This window comes from Salvelinus fontinalis, chromosome 14 (assembly GCF_029448725.1).
Source record: "Salvelinus fontinalis isolate EN_2023a chromosome 14, ASM2944872v1, whole genome shotgun sequence".
Taxonomy (NCBI): domain Eukaryota; kingdom Metazoa; phylum Chordata; class Actinopteri; order Salmoniformes; family Salmonidae; genus Salvelinus; species Salvelinus fontinalis.
Window position 1 is genome coordinate 36,867,541 of NC_074678.1, and position 17,581 is coordinate 36,885,121.

The window sequence follows — 17,581 nt, forward strand, 5'->3', positions numbered from 1 at the left end:
TTTTTAAAACATGTATAGCTTTTAGTCTTCTTGACCAGGCTACATAATGACTGTCCTCTCCCTTCCTCTAGTGAAGCCCCATCCTCCCTCAGGCCTTGAGGCAGTGAGCATGCCCAGTGGGGTCCTAATGCTGACGTGGGTGGCCCCAGAACTGCCCATCTACGATATGCAGTACCAGGTCCGCTATGCCCTCTCAACTGGCAGGGCCCATCCATTCTGGCAGGTACGTAGGGCTCTTGCCATAGTGCTCTGGTCAAAGTGGTGCACTATGTAGGGATCATCAACTAGATTCAGCCGGGGGCCGATTTATTCTTGAACGGATGGTCACAGGGCCAGAACATACTTACAAATAATTTGTGGACTGCAAATTGACCGCAAGAAGCCCAAACGGCTATAATATTTGATACTGAAACATAATCATTTCAAACCTTGTTTACATTAGTATACGATTACATATATCTCTTTATTATGCGTGGGAATAATTTTGGAACAGATATTTCCAATATTAAAATCCATTGGAGCTGATTTGCTGGGGTTTTTACAGTATTTTATGTCCAATTTTTTAAAATATATCTAACTTTTTGTTTTGCTCAGAAAACCTGGGAGGTGAAATAAAAATAATCGGCGTGCCAAGTTCGGCCAGTGGGCTGCTAATTGGGGAACCCTGAATAGGGGGCCATATTGGATGTGGCCTTGAGCTCATCTAGCTCCAACCGCCAGGCCATGAGCATCAGCTGGTCTCTATTTTTGATCTATCTCTGATCTAGGAGTGGCATTATTTTCCCTAAAATACATGGCATTTACTGGTAGAGGAACACAGACTTGGTGGCATGAAGCAGAATACGTCATTGTAATAAAACCTTTGATTAACACTTTTGGTGGGCAGATGAGAATATTTTGGAAAATATTTTTAATTTTGAAAATGCCCACTATCTTTGGGCACATGGGTATTTTGGAAATCTTTCCTCCATTCAAAATGTTCCCTCGCTTGCTGGGTCACATAACATTCATATCTTTTAAGACATACAGTATACACTATATGTACAAAAGTATATGGACAACCCTTAAAATGAGTGGATTCGACTATATCAGCCATACCCGTTACTGACAGGTGTATAAAATGGAGTACACAGCCATGCAGTCTCCATAGACAAACATTGGCAGTGGAATGGCTTTACTGAAGGGCTCAGTGACTTTCAACGTAGCACCATCATAGGATGCCAACTTTCCAACAAGTCAGCTCGTCAACTTTCTGCCCTGCCAGAGCTGCCCCGGTCAACTGTTAGTGCTGTTATTGTGAAATGAAAACGTCTAGGAGCAACAATGTCTCAGCCGTGAAGTAATAGGCCACACAAGCTCACAGAACAGAACCGCCGAGTGCTGAAGCACATAGCGCGTAAAAATCATCTATCCTAGGTTGCAACACTCACTACCGAGTTCCAAACTGCCTCTGTAAGCAATGTCAGCACAATAACTGTTAGTCGGGAGCTTCATGAAAAGAGTTTCCATGGCCGAGCAGCCACACACAAGCATAAGATCACCAAGCGTAATGCCAAGCGTCAGCTGGAGTGGTGTAAAGCTCGCAGACATTGGACTCTGGAGCAGTGGAAACGTGTTCTCTGGAGTGATAAATCACGCTTCACCATCTTGCAGTCCGACGGACGAATCTGGGTTTGGCGGATGCCAGGAGACCGCTACCTACCCGAATGCATAGTGCCAACTGTAAAGTTTGGGGGAGGAGGAATAATGGTCTGGGACTGTCTTTCATGGTTCGGGCCCCTTAGTTCCAGTGAAGGGAAATCTTAATGCTACAGCATACAGTGACATTCTAAACGATTCTGTGCTTCCAACTTTGTGGCAACAGTTTGGGGAAGGACCTTTCTGGTTTTCAGCGTGACAATGCCCCTTTGCACAAAGCGAGGTCCATACAGAAATGATTTGTCGAGATCGGTGTGGAAGAACTTGACTGGCCTGCACAGAGCCCTGACCTCAACCCAATCAAACACCTTTGTGATGAATTGGAAAGCTGACTGCGAGCCAGGCCTAATCGCCCAACATCAGTGCCCAACCTCACTAATGCTCGTGTGGCTGAATGGAAGCAAGTCCCAACATCTAGTGGAAAGCCTTCCCAGAAGAGTGGAGACTGTTATGGCAGCAAAGGGGGGACCAACTCCATATTAATGCCCATGGTTTTGGAATGAGATGTTCGAAGAGCAGGTCTCCACATAACTTTGGTCATGTAGTGTATTTTCCCAAAATCCATTTTCTTTTGAGTTAATGGGATATTATTTATTTATTTTGAAGGTCTATCATTGAAAAATGTATTATTTGGTCTAATTATGTGATTTAATTGGGATATGTTCCACAGGTCCTAGCTCTGCAGACTGAGTCGTGGGCTGAGGTCCTTGAACCAGATGTGTGTGGGGTGTACAATGTGCAGGTCCGCTGTATGCACATCAACGGCTCCGGGACCTGGAGTGACTGGAGCCACTTGCTCTACACCACCACTCATAACAGCAGAGGTACAGTATTGTACTGGATGACTTCCTCATCACATCATATCATTTCACTTTTATTTATACAGGTTAGTGTCATTGAAATAGAAAGGTCCAGAAACTTTTTTTTGTGATTTCACTTGTTTTTGAGAAACCTACCCCAACCAGCGATTCGCTTCCTCATCCTCGTTGTACAGTACGGGGGTGTGAATAAACATGAACAAATGCTCCAAAAACACCCAAATATGTCCTTTTAGAAACTAAAACTCTCTCAGTATAGCGATGTAGGTCTTTAGAACTTTATCCGCAACGTTATATTCCATTTTGTGAGACTCGAGCCGTTTCCCCTATCCAGCTGTTCCAATTTTCATGTAGCCTGCTGCCAAATGGAAAATAACGTTCTGATAGAAAATTCAAGCCTCAGTCATACAGTAGGTACACGTGTGGACACACACACACACACACACACACACACACACACACACACACACACACACACACACACACACACACACACACACACACACACACACACACACACACACACACACACACACACACACACACACACACACAGCTGTAACATCTATATTGTGTTGTCTCAGCTCCTGACCAGGGTCCTGATTTCTGGCGAGTGTTTCAGGAGGATCCAGCAAGTACGCAGACGAACGTCACTCTTCTCTTTGAGGTACAGTCCATAGCCTTCAGAGAACACATTACATGTTTCATAGTATGTGGTTTAAATGTCAACATCAGAGAGAGTTAGATTAATTGAACAGGTGTACGAAGGTGCCTCCTCTCCTTTCACTAAGTCGTTGTTCTTAGTTTATTCTGAAAATACTAGATGAGTCAGTGCAATACAGCAGTACTCAGTTACCTATCTCAGATCAGATTAGAGAATATAAGGAAGTAGCACATTGGATAACAAATCCTCATTACAGTCCTTGATAGTCTCAACTCTTCCCTCCTCTTCCCCATAGCATTCCCCCATAGTGGAGCCAACCTACTGTGTGGAGGAACTTGTAGTACAGCACCAGGACTCTGGGGGCACTGTTACTGAGGAGAGAATAGGCCTGGTGTCATCCTATAGCTTTGAGTGGAGAGGGGAGGTCCACTCTGTGACGGTCAAGGCTCAGAACAGCCAGGGCTCTTCCACTAGGAACACCCACATGACCCTGGATAGACACCCCAAACGTAAGTCGCTGCTGAAAAATACACTGAATGGGAATGTACTGTATTTATATAGGGCCGAAGGATTGTTATACCCAGTATACAGATTACTAGCAGTTAAAAGAGTTTGCGTTCAGAACCAAATATTTGGAAAGAAAGAAAATGTTCTTTGAAAACAGCTTGTCTATTTTCCCAATTTAAATAACATATATTTAGTTGGTGTTCTTGCATCATGTCATAGTCAGTTGAAATACTATGTTTCTGAGTCCGTGGTCATCAGTGAGAGATAACAGGCATGTTGGTCCCAACTGGGCATGCTCACTGCCTCAAGGCCCGAGGGGGGTGCGGCTTCACTAGAGAGGGAGAGGAGAGGAGAGGAAGGGTGAGGACAGCAGCAGGTAGCCTGGTGGTTAAAAACTTTGGGCCAGTTTACCGAAAGGTCGCTGGCTTGAATCCCCGAGTCAACTAAGTGGCAAATCTGTTGATGTTCCCTTGAACAAGGCACTTAACCCTAATTGCTCCTGTAAGTCGCTCTGGGTACGAGCGTCTGCTAAATGACTAAAATATAAATGATTGGGCATGTTGATGTCAGTTAAAAGCCTGAGAGTGGATCAAAAACCATTATCTCTGGCTTGGTATGTTCTCTACCAAGGTCTAATAATTGTTATAATGGACTTGGAATTAATTGTAAAATGGAGCTCTTCTCGGCACACGTCTTTGTGACACACCGGGATGTTTTTTGTGTGTTTTCATCTGTTATTCATATTTTCATGAAAAACTAGTTGGCTGAGAGGAAACCATTAACTGTGATGCTGGTACTGTTATTATTAGTAAAATAGGTACTGGTCTCAACTTGGATGGGCCAAAAAAATGAAATATGATGTTCAGTTTATTTTGTAGTCAAGGACAGGAGGGGAACACTCTTTGTTGTGCTAATTCTCACGCAGCCGACATTTTTAGTAATCCCTCACTCATCATAGGAAGAAAGAAGACGCACATTTTCTGAGGACAATTTTTATTGTGGACAGTAACAAGAATACCAGAATGTTGTGTGCGCATCCAAATGTAAGTTGCGGGGGGGGGGGGGGGGGGGGGGTTTATTGGGTTTCTTTTTACATGTCGTGTAGTAATGGGTAATAACCACAAATTACTCAGTAACTTTGATCAATTTGGAACCATATGTCCTGTAGTACAGCTATTACTATTCTGTTTGGCATATAATTTATAGTATGTAGCATTATGCCCCGTTACCATAAGTGTCACTGTTGTATTGGTAAACATAGTTTTTCATATACACATGCTACCGCTGCGCTTTCCATAGTGGCCTTTGTTAGAGTGGTTGTTGTGAGCTTCTAGAACCTTCCCAGACAGGTCATGGAGCTCCCGCATGTGCAGAGTAATTCATGACCCTGTGGTGCTGGGGCAGATAGATAAGATAAGCATTGCAGATTCTCGCACCAGCCCGGAGCATAGCAGAGGGAAGTAGTTTGGGGATGGCGTTCAGCTAAACCTATGGCAAAGATTTTTATGTCTAAACAAAGATAGACCACAGCCTGTCGTTTCCAACAGAGGGAACAGATGAGTCATAGTGGGCAGAACAAGTAAGGAGGTGGGCAGAGCCAAGCACGAGCTAGCGAGATCCTATTGGGCCGTTCTAGCATACATCTGCATATTTCCGTCAGGGAACGCCTACTCTGTGAAATGCGCGCGTGCAATAACTCAATTCAACTTTGCACTCCTAAATAACGCGATTTCTTAAAACTTTCGCAAAGGCAAAAGTCTACAAAACTTTGTCCACTCTGTTCATAACAGATTCTAGTTTTGGGAACAGAAAACTGTATTGAGATTCATCTATGAGAACATTTGCAGAATGTCGGCCAAAATCCATCTCGTTCCATCTTCTCCCTCTGCCTGCCACTGGGCATCCTCTCATTACCATATTTAGTAGTGAGTGGAAATGCCAAGCAGATGCTTCATATTTATACATCCAGTGAAATATCTGTCTCATTGTTCTATCTGTGCCTAGGGTATGGCAAAGGGGAGTGTGTAGAAATACATCCACCAGTTGAAGCTCATTTATACTTCGACACAATTTTAAAACTCTAGAATGCTATTTGGAGAACAGCAAAAACAAACGTGGCATGGCAAAAGGTCAATCAGACTTGTGAACATAATCCCTAGCTGTGTATTGCCGCTGTGCATTGCCGCTGTCCATGATATCTGTTGTCTGTAGCTTGTGAGATTTGGAAACACTTTGTTGCTTTTTGTGCTGCTGTTCTGTCTGCGTGCTACGTGTTGCTTGTCCTATGTTGCTCTGCATGTGCTCACTGCTCATTGTTTGTCTGTATTGTAACTGTTTTTAATAACCTGCCCAGGGACAGCGGTTGAAAATTAGCCGGCTGGCTAAAACTGTCACTTTTACTGAAACATTGATTAATGTTCACTTTCCCTGTAAAAAGAAACTCAAACAAAAATGTCCCATAGACATTATCACCTCAACATTAGGTTTATATTAGGTTTAAAGGTCTTTGGAATGGCGTCCACAATGTACTACTCAACCTCATCATACAGTGCATTCGGAAAGTATTCAGACCCCTTGACTTTTTCCACATTTTGTTATGTTACGGCCTTATTCTAAAACAAATTCATTGATTTTTGCCCCCTCAATCTACACACAATACCCTATAAGGACAAAGCAAAAACAGATTTTTAGAAATGTTTGCAAATTGATGACCATTTTTTAAAAACTTCTCTGGGGCCAACGACGCAAACGTCCCACCAATAGCCAGGGAAAATACAGCGCGCCATATTCAAATAACATGATATCAAAATCAAACTTTCATTAAATCACACATGTAAGATACCAAATTAAAGCTACACTCGTTGTGAATCAGGCCAACATGTCAGATTTCAAAAAGGCTTTTCGGCGAAAGCATAAGATGCTATTATCTGATGATAGCACAACAGTAAACAAAGAGAGTAGCATAATTCAACACTGCAAGCACGACACAAAACGCAGAAATTAAATATAAATCATGCCTTTGACGAAATTCTTTTGTTGGCACTCCAATATGTCCCATAAACATCACAAATGGTCCTTTTGTTTGATTAATTCCGTCGATATATATCCAAAATGTAAATTTATTTGGACCGTTTCATCCAGAAAAACACAGCTTCCAACTTTCGCCAAGTCACTACAAAATATATCAAAAGTTACATGTAAACTTTACCAAAACATTTCAAACTACTTTTGTAATACAACGTTAGGTATTTTTAAACGTTAATAATCGATCAATTTGAAGACGGGATGATCTGTGTTCAATACAAAAAGAAAACAAACTGACAACTTTTTTCGTAACGTGACTCTCCAAAAATTTACTTCATGTGACCCTCATTTACGATAGCCCTACTTATTCACTACACAAAGGAATAACCTCAACCGATTTCCAAGGACTGGTGACATCCAGTGGAAGCGGTAGGAACCGCAAGCAAGTCCATTAGAAATCTGGTGTCTCTAAGAAACCCTATTGAAAAGACAGTGACATCAAAAAAATACAAATTCTGAATGGTTTGTCCTCAGGGTTTTGCCTGCTCCATAAGTTCTGTTTTTCTCACAGACATGATTCAAACAGTTTTAGAAACTTCAGAGTGTTTTCTATCCAAATCCACTAATAATATGCATATCTTATATTCTGGGGATGAGTAGCAAGCAGTTGAAGTTTGGCATGCTATTTTTCCGAAAGTGAAAATGCTGCCCCCTGCCCTCAAGAAGTTAACGATATGACATTAACGTACAAATAAAAACCTGAAATATCACATTTACATAAGTATTCAGACTCTTTACTCAGTACTTTGTTAAAGCACCTTTGGCAGCGATTACAGCCTCGAGTCATCCTGGGTTTGACGCTACAAGCTTGGCACACCTATATTTGGAAAGTTTCTCCCATTCTTCTCTGCAGATCCTGTCAAACTCTGTCAGGTTGGATGGGGAGCTGCGCTGCACAGCTATTTTCAGGTATCTCCAGAGATGTTCGATCGGGTTCAGGTCTGGGCTCTGGCTGGGCCACTCAAGAACATTCATTGACTTGTCCCGAAGCCACCCCTGCATTGTCTTGGCTGTGTGGGTTGTTGTGCTGTTGGAAGGTGAACCTTTGTCCCAGTCTGTGGTCATGAGCGCACTGGTGCAGGTTTTCATCAAGGATCTCTCTGTACTTTATTCACCGTTCATCTTTCCCTTGATCCTGACTAGTGTCGTGTCTTTGGCTATGCCGGATTAAGTGATATGACATGCTATTCTATAAAATCCTTTCTCCATAATTAATATTACCTGATTGAGCTAATCATGTAAATGTAATTAACTAGAAAGTCGGGGCACCACAAAATAATATTTATAGAGCTGTTATCTTCCGAATAAGCTCTTAAAGACCAAGTAATATTTTACATAAATAGCAGTCAATATTAATCGTCACCTTATTTCAGTCTCGTCTGAAAGTTGTAAACTCTTGGTTATCTTCACGAACCCTGGCTAACAAGTTGAATCAGCAATACAAAATTGGGTTTATTTATTTATTTACTAAATACCTAAATAATCACACAGAATTACATATACACAGAATGAATCATACATTGATTACAAATTATGTCATAAAGGATAACGTCCCTAGCGGACGAAACAGATATGACAGCTGGTTACACAAAGAAAAGGGGGTTGGGTTTGAGTGAAAGAGCGGGAATACTAAGGAACAAAGGGAGAAGCTATCGTAGATACAGTATCTTATGCATTCTAAATTACCACCCATTTGGAAAAGGAAAATGCAATAAATATTTACTCTGAGCTGCACTTCGGTAGGTTGGTCGTAGAAGCTGGCCATGTTGGCCAACAGAGATCTTCCTGTCCTCGGAAGAATGTCACTGGTGGTAAATTGGATACGTTGTAGTATTGTCGTTGCGTGTTAGACTGGATACGTCGTCTGTCCTTTCCTAGCCCACGTTTACAGCGGCTGCTGCTAACTCAACGGCTAGGAGGTATCACTTCTGTAGTGAATAAGAGTTCAAAGTTCATACCATTCGCAACCAAAGCTCACGCTGAGGTTGGCTTAGTTCTGTAGTTGACATGTAGGTCCTTTTCAACGTATGGACCGTCGTCCTATCGTCCTCAGAACAGCAGGTTACATTTTCGTCAAGGGCTTATATAGTGGAGGGAGAGACGGGTCTGTTTCATAGTTTATAACCCATGTCTCTTCACAGGGGCGGGCCACTGATTGAGCAGAGCTCTAATCTTATGAAAACCCAATTCTCTCATTTGGAAGCTAAAATTACAATTAATCTTTTCACAAATAGTTTAATTTAAATTGCACAACAATTCCATGTGAATCTGATAACTATAATGTGTAGACTTTCCTAGATACAGTTTATGTCATCCTGTCATCAGTCATAATGTCTCAGATGACAACCGAACTGACATCATATTCATTAAGTACCAACGCATATTTTCAACAGGTTCTATTACCGAAATATGGTTCCTTTCCCCCCACTTGTTTGATGTTCCCAGACTCTCTATGTTTAACAAAGGCTATTCAAGAGTCCCTCAGTAGAGTCAGAGAGAGAGGGAAGGGAGAAAGGTATTCATGGGGGGGGGTCATAAACCAACGTCATGACACTTCCTTTCCTTCCCCCACTTTCTCTCGTCCTCCCTTTTCTGCCCCTCCCTCTCCAGGTCAGTGTGTGCGTTCGTTCAGTGCGTCCCGTGTGAACAGTAGTTGTGTGGTCCTGTTGTGGTCTCTGCAGCCCAACAGCAGTGTACCGTGGTCCCTGGTCGTAGAGTGGTCGGGTCAGAACCACCAGGACACACCGGACCAGACCCCAGAGAGCAAGGAGAGGTGGACCAGGTTCCCCCCTTCTGACAAGCTCCTCTACCTATATGGTATGTACATTTACTTTCTGTTGTACCTTGCCGTCTCATTTCCCCTCTCATTCTTTCTCTCTCTCTCTTTCATTCTCTTTCTTTAACAAATCAAAGGCCAAAAATGTATGGCTCCTCTCGGACCAGGCACAAATCCCCGTCATTCGCATGAAGAGGAGACGCCAATACAGGGGGCGCAGATCAGGGTGCTTTGTAAAAATTTGACGGAGAGTGGATAATCCTCCTTTACCATCCGTCCTACTGGCGAACGTGCAATCACTGGAGAATAAACTGGAAGAGCTCTGTTCGAGACCATCTTACCAGCTGGACATTAGAACTGTAATATATTATGTTTCACCGAGTCGTGTTTAAACGAGGACATGGATAATATACAGTTGGCTGGGTTTTCCGTGCATCGGCAAGATAACAGCTACCTCCGGTAAGACGAGGGGTGGTGGTCTGTGTCCTGTTGTCAACAACAGCTGGTGCGCAATCTCTAATATTAAGGAAGTCTCGGTTTTGTACGTCTGAGGTAGAGTACCTCATGATAAACTGTAGAGCACATATTTCCTAAGAGAGTTTCCATCAATATTTACCACCACAAACCGATGCAGGCACTAAGACCACACTCAACAAGCTATACGGCCATAAGCAATATAGAGTATGCTCACCTAGAAACGGCGCTCCTAGTGGCCGGGGACTTTAATGCACGGAAACTTATATCAGTTTTACCTCATTTTTACCAGCATGTCACATGTGCAACCAGAGGAAAAAAACCTCTGGTCCACCTTTACTTCACAAACAGAGAAGCATACAAAGCTCTCCCTCACCCTCCATTTGACAAATCTGACCATAATTCTATCCTCCTGATTCCTGCTTACAAGCAAAAACTAAAGCAGGAAGTACCAATGACTCTCTCAATACGGAAGTGGTCTGATGATGTGGATGCTAAGCTACAGGACTGTTTTGCTGCTACAGAATGTGTTCTGGGATTCATCCGATGGCATTAAGGAGTATACCACGTCAGTCTCTGGCTTCATCAATAAATGCATCGACAACGTCATCCCCAAAGTGACCGTACATATCCCAACCAGAAGCCGGGGATTACAGGCAACATCCACACTGACCTAAAGGCTAGAGGTGCCGCTTTCAAGGAGCGAGACAAGAAAATCCCTAATAAGAAATTGCCCTGTGCCCTCCGACGAACCATCAAACAGGCAAAGCGTCAATACATAACTAAGATCGAATCCTACTACACCAGCTCTGACACTCATCGGATGTGGCAGGGCTTGCAAACTACTACGGATTAGAAAGGGAAACTCAGCCGTGAGCAGCCCAGTGATGCAAGCCTACCAGACGAGCTAAATGCCTTCTATGCTCGCTTCGAGGCAAGCCCCACTAAACCATGCATGAGAGCACCAGCTGTTCCGGACGACTGTGTGATCACACTCTCCATAGCCGATGTGAGCAAGACCTTTAAACAGGTCAACATTCAGGCGGATTACTAGGATGCATACTCCGAGCATGTGCTGACCAACTGGCAGGTGTCTTCACTGACATTTTCAATCTTTCCCTGACCGAGTTTGTAATACCTACATTTTCAAGCAGACCACCATAGTCCCTGTTCCCAAGAACCCCAAGGTAGCCTGTCTAAATGACTACTGACCCGTAGCACTCACGTCTGTAGTCATTAAGTGCTTTGAAAGGCTTGTCATGGCACACATCAACACCATCATCCCAGAAACCCTATACCCACTATAATATGCATACTGCCCCAACAGATCCACAGATGATGCAAACTCTATTGTACTCCACACTGCCCTTTCCCACCTGGACAAAAGGAACACCTATGTGAGAATGCTGTTCGTTGACTACAGGTCAGTGTTCAACACCATAGTGCCCACAAAGCTCATCACTAAGCAAAGGACCCTGCAACTAAACACTTCCCTCTGCAACTGGATTCTGGACTTCCCGACGGGCCTCCCCCCGGTGGTAAGGGTAGGCAACAACACATCTGCCACTCTGATCCTCAACGCGGGAGCCCTCGGGTGCGTTCTTAGCTTGTTTATTCCATGTGTAACTCTGTGTTGTTGTTTGTGTCGCACTGCTTTGCTTTATCTTGGCCAGGTCGCAGTTGTAAATGAAAACTTGTTCTCAACTAGCCTACCTGGTTAAATAAAGGTGAAATAAAAATTGTTAAATTAAAAATAGTCCCCTCCTGTACTCCCTATTCACCCATGACTGCATGGCCACGCACGACTCCAACACCATCATTAAGTTTGCCGACAACACAACGGTGGTAGGCCTGATCACCAACAACAATGAGACAGCCTATAGGGAGGAGGTCGGAGACCTGGTAGTGTGGTGTCAGGACAACAACCTCTCCCTCAATGTAAGCAAGACAAAAGAGCTGATTGTGTACAACAGGAAAAGGGGGGCTGAGCATACCCCCATTCACATCGACTTCAAGTTCCTTTGCGTCCACATCACTAACAAACTATCATGGTCCAAACGCACCAATACAGTCGTGAAGAGGGCACTGCAAGGCCTATTCCCCCTCAGGAGACTGAAAAGATTTGGCATGGGTCCTCAGATCCTCAAAAAGTTATACTGTTGCACCATCGAGAGCATCCTGACTGGTTGCATCACCGCTTGGTATGGAAACTGCTTGACATCTGACCACAAGGCGCTACAGAGGGTAGTGCGTATGGTGCAGTATATCACTGCGGCCAAGATTTCTGCCATCCAGGACCTCTATACCAGGTGGTGTGAGAGGAAGGTCCTACAAATGTTAAAAGACTCCAGCCACCCTAGTCATAGACTGTTCTCTCTGCTACCGCACGGCAAGCGGTTCCAGAGCACCAAGTCTATGTCCAAGATGCTCCTTAACAGCTTATACCCCCTTAAAACAGCTTCTGGTCAAACTGTGGCACTTCAATCCGTTTGGAGTTCCAGTTTGAGAGGTTGTTGGCTGTGAGCTTCTGGCGCCCTCTAGTGAGAGTTTATAGACATGGTTCAATCTGTTCTAATCTGCACGTTTCTCTGTTCTCTGTGACTTTATATGGTTCAATCTGTTCTAATCTGAGCCTCTCTCTGTTCTCTGACTATTTCCCAGGTCATTTCTATGACACTGATGAGTACGAGTTTATTTTGTATCCAGTGTTCGCGGATGGAGAAGGTGAGCCAGTGTATACTAAAGGTAAGCCCTCCCTCAAGATAGGAACAACATACAATACACCCGGCCAAAAAATATGTCTCAATGGCTGCATTTACACTGGCAGCCCAATTTGGATCTTTTGACCAATCAGATCTTTCTTCAATAATTGGACAAATGATCAGAATTGGGCTGGCTGTGTAAACACAGCCTATGTATTTGACATATGAGTATGGCTTGTGTTTATTTTGTATATTAAAGCACTGACATGCATGCATCTATAATGTAAGTCATACGTTCACATTTTTTGAGTGCCAATTCTATAAGAGTGTTTTAACACATTTCCTCTAGGGTTATGTATTGATATCAAATCAAATGTTATTAGTCACATGCACTGAATACAACAGGTGTAGACTTTACAGTGAAATGCTTACCTCTGAGCCTCTAATCAACAATGCCGTTTAAAAAAAATACGAGTAAGAATAAGAAATAAAAGTAACAAGTAATTAAAGAGCAGCAGTAAAATAACAATAGTGAGACTATACACAGGGGTGTACAGAGTCAATGTGCAGGGCCACCGCTTAGTTGAGGTAATATGTACATGTAGGTAGAGTTATTAAAATGACTATGTATAGATGATAACAACAGAGAGTAGCAGCGGTATTAAAGAAGGGGGGTGCAATGCAAATAGTCTGGGTAGCCATTTGATTAGATGTTCAGGAGTTATGGCTTGAGGTGGAAGCTGTTTAGAAGCCACTTGGACCTAGACTGCGGTAGCAGAGAGAACAGTCTACGACTAGGGTGGCTGGAGTCTTTGACCATTTTTAGGGTCTTCCTTCATATGCCATCCAGAGGTCCTGGATGGAGGTCCTGCCTCTGGGTGAGCATTTTCCTGCTTATGGCGGAATACAGAGTGTGGTCTTAGTCCCAGCATCAGTCTGTGGTGGTATGTAGACAGCTACGAAAAATACAGATGAAAACTGTCTCGGTAGATAGTGTGGTCTACAGCTTATCATGAGATACTCTACCTCAGGCGAGTAAAACCTCGAGACTTCCTTAGATATCATGCACCGGCTGTTATTTACAAAAATAGATAGTCTGCCACCCCTTGTCTTACCAGACGCCGCTGTTCTGTCCTGCCGATACAGCATATAACCATCCAGCTGTATGTTGATAATGTTGTCATTCAGCCACGACTCCGTGAAGCATAAGATATTACAGTTTTGAATGTCCCGTTGGTAGTTTAATCTTCCGCGTAGGTCATAGATTTCATTTTCCAAGGATTGCACGTTTGCTAGCAGAATGGAAGGAAGTGGGGGTTTATTAGATCGGCTACGAATTCTCAGAAGGCAGCCAGCCCTCTGGTCCCTTTTTCTCTGCCTTCTCTTCACACAAATGACGGGGATCTGGGCCTGTTCCCGGGAAGCAATATATCATTCACGTCGGACTCGTTAAAAGAAAAAAGTTTTCTGCCAGTCCGTGGTGAGTAATTGCAGTTCTGATGCCCAGAAGTTATTTTCGGTCATAAGTGATGGTAGCAGTAACATTATGTACAAAATAAGTTTAAAAAAATAAGTTACAAACAACGCAAAGAAATGAACAAAAAAGAAATTGGTTAGGCATATGTAAAACGTCAGCCTTGTTCTCTGGCGCCATCTTGTCAATAGGAATATGATCCAATGTGGATTGATTGATTGATTGATTGATAGACTTACACAGGGTGTTGTCCTGTCCTCCAGTCTTTAGGGGGGATGATGCTAGGCCTGCTGCCTACATGCTTCTGATGATCATCGCCTTCCTCTCCATTGTCCTCTTCGTCACCCTGGTCATATCCCAAAACCAGTAAGATTATATTTCACATCATTATTGAATATAATTTAAAGTTGAAACATTTGACAATAAACTGTATATACTGCTAACAGATTTTTGCTCAGTCGTAGACACTCAATAGCAGTGTTGCATTCTGTTCTATACCAGTGGTGTGTTCTGTTCTATACCAGTGGTGTGTTCTGTTCTATACCAGTGGTGTGTTCTGTTCTATACCAGTGGTGTGTTCTGTTCTATACCAGTGGTGTGTTCTGTTCTATACCAGTGGTGTGTTCTGTTCTATACCAGTGGTGTGTTCTGTTCTATACCAGTGGTGTATTTACAGAAAGTACTTTTGGCCTGTGTCTGCCATTAGAAAGAGAGGATCAATGTTTTTTGCCTCTGTGCAGGTGGTTAGACTAAAATGGTGATTCCAGGTAGTTATTGATCTGAGGAACACAGTCAGACACATTGATTAGGAATGGAATTAAATTATACGTGACATTTCAACAATGTACAGAATGTCCTCAGGGCTCAATTACTATGGAGATTGGCTGAATGTGTTCTGAGAATGAGGGAGAAAGGGGGTGAGAGTGAGTGAGTGAGGCCCACACTTCACATACACATGCTGCCCTCAGTCCTAGCTACACCTAAGCACACATCCGTAAACAAACACACTACGCTTTGTAAATGTATATGAGTGAGAGTGTTGGATTGGAGACTGAAAGGCTCCATACCTTGATGTTAAATTCTATTCTGTCTGAATCCCAGCATGAAGAAGTTTATGTGGAAAGATGTTCCCAACCCCAACAACTGTTCCTGGGCTCAGGGGATTGACTTTGGGAAGGTGAGGTGTACAGGAATACTACTCCACACACACTTAGCCATGAAAACACACTTAAAGATATAGCAGGCCACTAAAACAGTAAGAGACCATAGAGACCAAAAAATGCATGTGTTGTGTAGGACAGCTTGCCACAGTATTAATAAAGTACTATCTAATCCATAGGCTTGTTCACCTTGCTGTGGTCCTAACTCTCCTCCTATCTTCTTGTCCAGGCTGACACTATGGAGCAGTTGTTCCGCCACCCAGAGGGCCTGCCAGCCTGGCCACTACTCCTCGTCTCAGAGACCATCTCCGAGGCCACCATCATGGAGAAGACTGGGCCCCCTACGTCAGGCCCAGACAAGGACCTGATCCCAGCCTCCTCCCCAGCTCTCTGTGTGGACTCAGAGGTACCTGGGCTCCCAGAGGAGGAGGAGACCCTCCAACTCCCAGATCTCCCCAGGAGTTTGGAGAGCTCAGCCCAGCCATCAGTGACCTACGCCACTGTGCTTCTCTCTGACAACCCCCACCACCTCTACAAGCAGGAGGGCAGCCTCAGCAGTTCCAGCGACGAGGGCAACTTCTCAGGCAACAACTCTGACATCTCGGGCTCCTTCCCCGGAGGTCTGTGGGAGCTGGAGATCTCCCATTCCGGAGCCGGAGAGTCGGACCTGGACCCACGGCGTTCCTGCTCTTACAACTCTGTCGGGGAGTTTTCCGAGACTTCAGAACAGGAGGATGAGGCCCTGGGAGGAGAGAGGGATGGGGGGATAGAGGTAATTGAGAAGAAGGACCTGTATTACCTGGGGATGGGCTGTCAGGAGGCGAGTGAGGAGGAGGAGGAGGAGGAAGAAGACACAGGGGCTATGCTTCTCAAAGAGGTGATGGTTCTGGGGAAAGGGGGCTCGTCCGTTGAGTGCATCCCTTTGCTCGGGAGTCAGGACTCTATGTTTAGTGAGTACAGTGACGAGGGGTCGGTGGTAGGGATGAGGAGTGTCCCCCTCTACCTCCCCCAGTTCAGAACTGCTCCCTCCAGTCCACTCAAAGCACAGGACAGCGCTGATAGTGCTTCATGTACTGATTCAGTCTGATGCTGCTGTTTAGTCCCTCAGGAGGGAGAGAACTCAAGAGAGACACAGACAATGGCCTGTGGCCGGTGTTCAGTCAGTGATAGGCTCTTCTATCTGTTGAGAGCATTTACAGAACCTTAGCTGTTTTTAGATGGCACACTATTCACAATATAGTGTACTAAGATCTCTTATGGGCCCTGGGCAAAAGTTGTGCACTTATATTGGACATTTAGAATATGGGGAAAAGGCGTCCAAAGGTGCGAGGCGTCCTAGATGCTAAGCCTCTGCCCACTTTATAAGGAATAGGATGCCATTTTATAAGCACATTCTCTCCGTCTACAGTGCTACTGTTCAGTCCACAGGAAGCCAGCTCTGTCACATCTCGGAGAGAGGAGAGCAGAGGGGTGGAGGCTCCTTCATTCAGTACTGCACACTTTCAGGAACTATTATGCTGGGATGAATTTAGAAAAAGAAAAAAAATAGAAAAATGGAAAGAAAAATCTTCTGAAAAGGTCTATTTTCTTTCCGATGGCTGCTGTGAGCTCGATAGACTGTACAGCACATGATGTGATCGTGTCTCAAAGCAGGTGTGATTGAATGGTTGGACTCTGGTGGATGTTGGATTTGGATGCTTTTGGAACACTTATTGTAACAGTTGTGGAGAATTGCCTTTTAGATCTACATTTGCATTGACTGAGCCCTCAAAAAATATATATATATTTTCTTCGTTGTATATGTGCTGTATTTGAAACTTCTTTACGATATGTAAGAAATGTGCCATCTAGTTTCATTGCGTGTCTTTTTCTATTGAAAAAGCTGTTGCTACTGTAGGTATACATGATAAAAGAATGTACATTTTGAAACCAATGAAAAAACTGAAAATACCAGAGTGATATGTAATCCTTGTCAAGATCTTGTGTAGTTTTCGTGGTCACAATAAAATCTTTATTGCCACGACTGTTGACTTATTAGGAAATGGTTGAGTTGAAGGTGGTCCATGCTGAGAAAGATCAAACCTAAACGTGGTTTCTCTTCCACCATTACCGAGGCCATCAGTCACTCAGACAGGTTAGGGTTGCAGACAGACAATACTAGGAGACCCATGAGCTGCCACCCTGAACCATTATTTTGTGGTATATATCGACTTGGTTGTCTTGA

General features: G+C 43.8%; 1 protein-coding gene across 1 annotated transcript in view; it reads left to right on the forward strand.

The window, feature by feature from the left end:
- The window catches only part of lepr (leptin receptor), a 54,288-nt gene extending 36,911 nt beyond the window's left edge, over positions 1-17,377 (forward strand). The window contains exons 12-20 of the mRNA XM_055861603.1: positions 72-223; positions 2,369-2,522; positions 3,101-3,183; positions 3,476-3,689; positions 9,382-9,588; positions 12,683-12,766; positions 14,461-14,563; positions 15,299-15,374; positions 15,587-17,377. Of these exons, the coding sequence (XP_055717578.1) occupies positions 72-223; positions 2,369-2,522; positions 3,101-3,183; positions 3,476-3,689; positions 9,382-9,588; positions 12,683-12,766; positions 14,461-14,563; positions 15,299-15,374; positions 15,587-16,444 (1,931 nt within the window). The 3' untranslated portion in view covers positions 16,445-17,377. The remainder of the gene's footprint in view (positions 1-71; positions 224-2,368; positions 2,523-3,100; positions 3,184-3,475; positions 3,690-9,381; positions 9,589-12,682; positions 12,767-14,460; positions 14,564-15,298; positions 15,375-15,586) is intronic.
- The last annotated feature ends 204 nt before the right edge of the window (positions 17,378-17,581 follow it).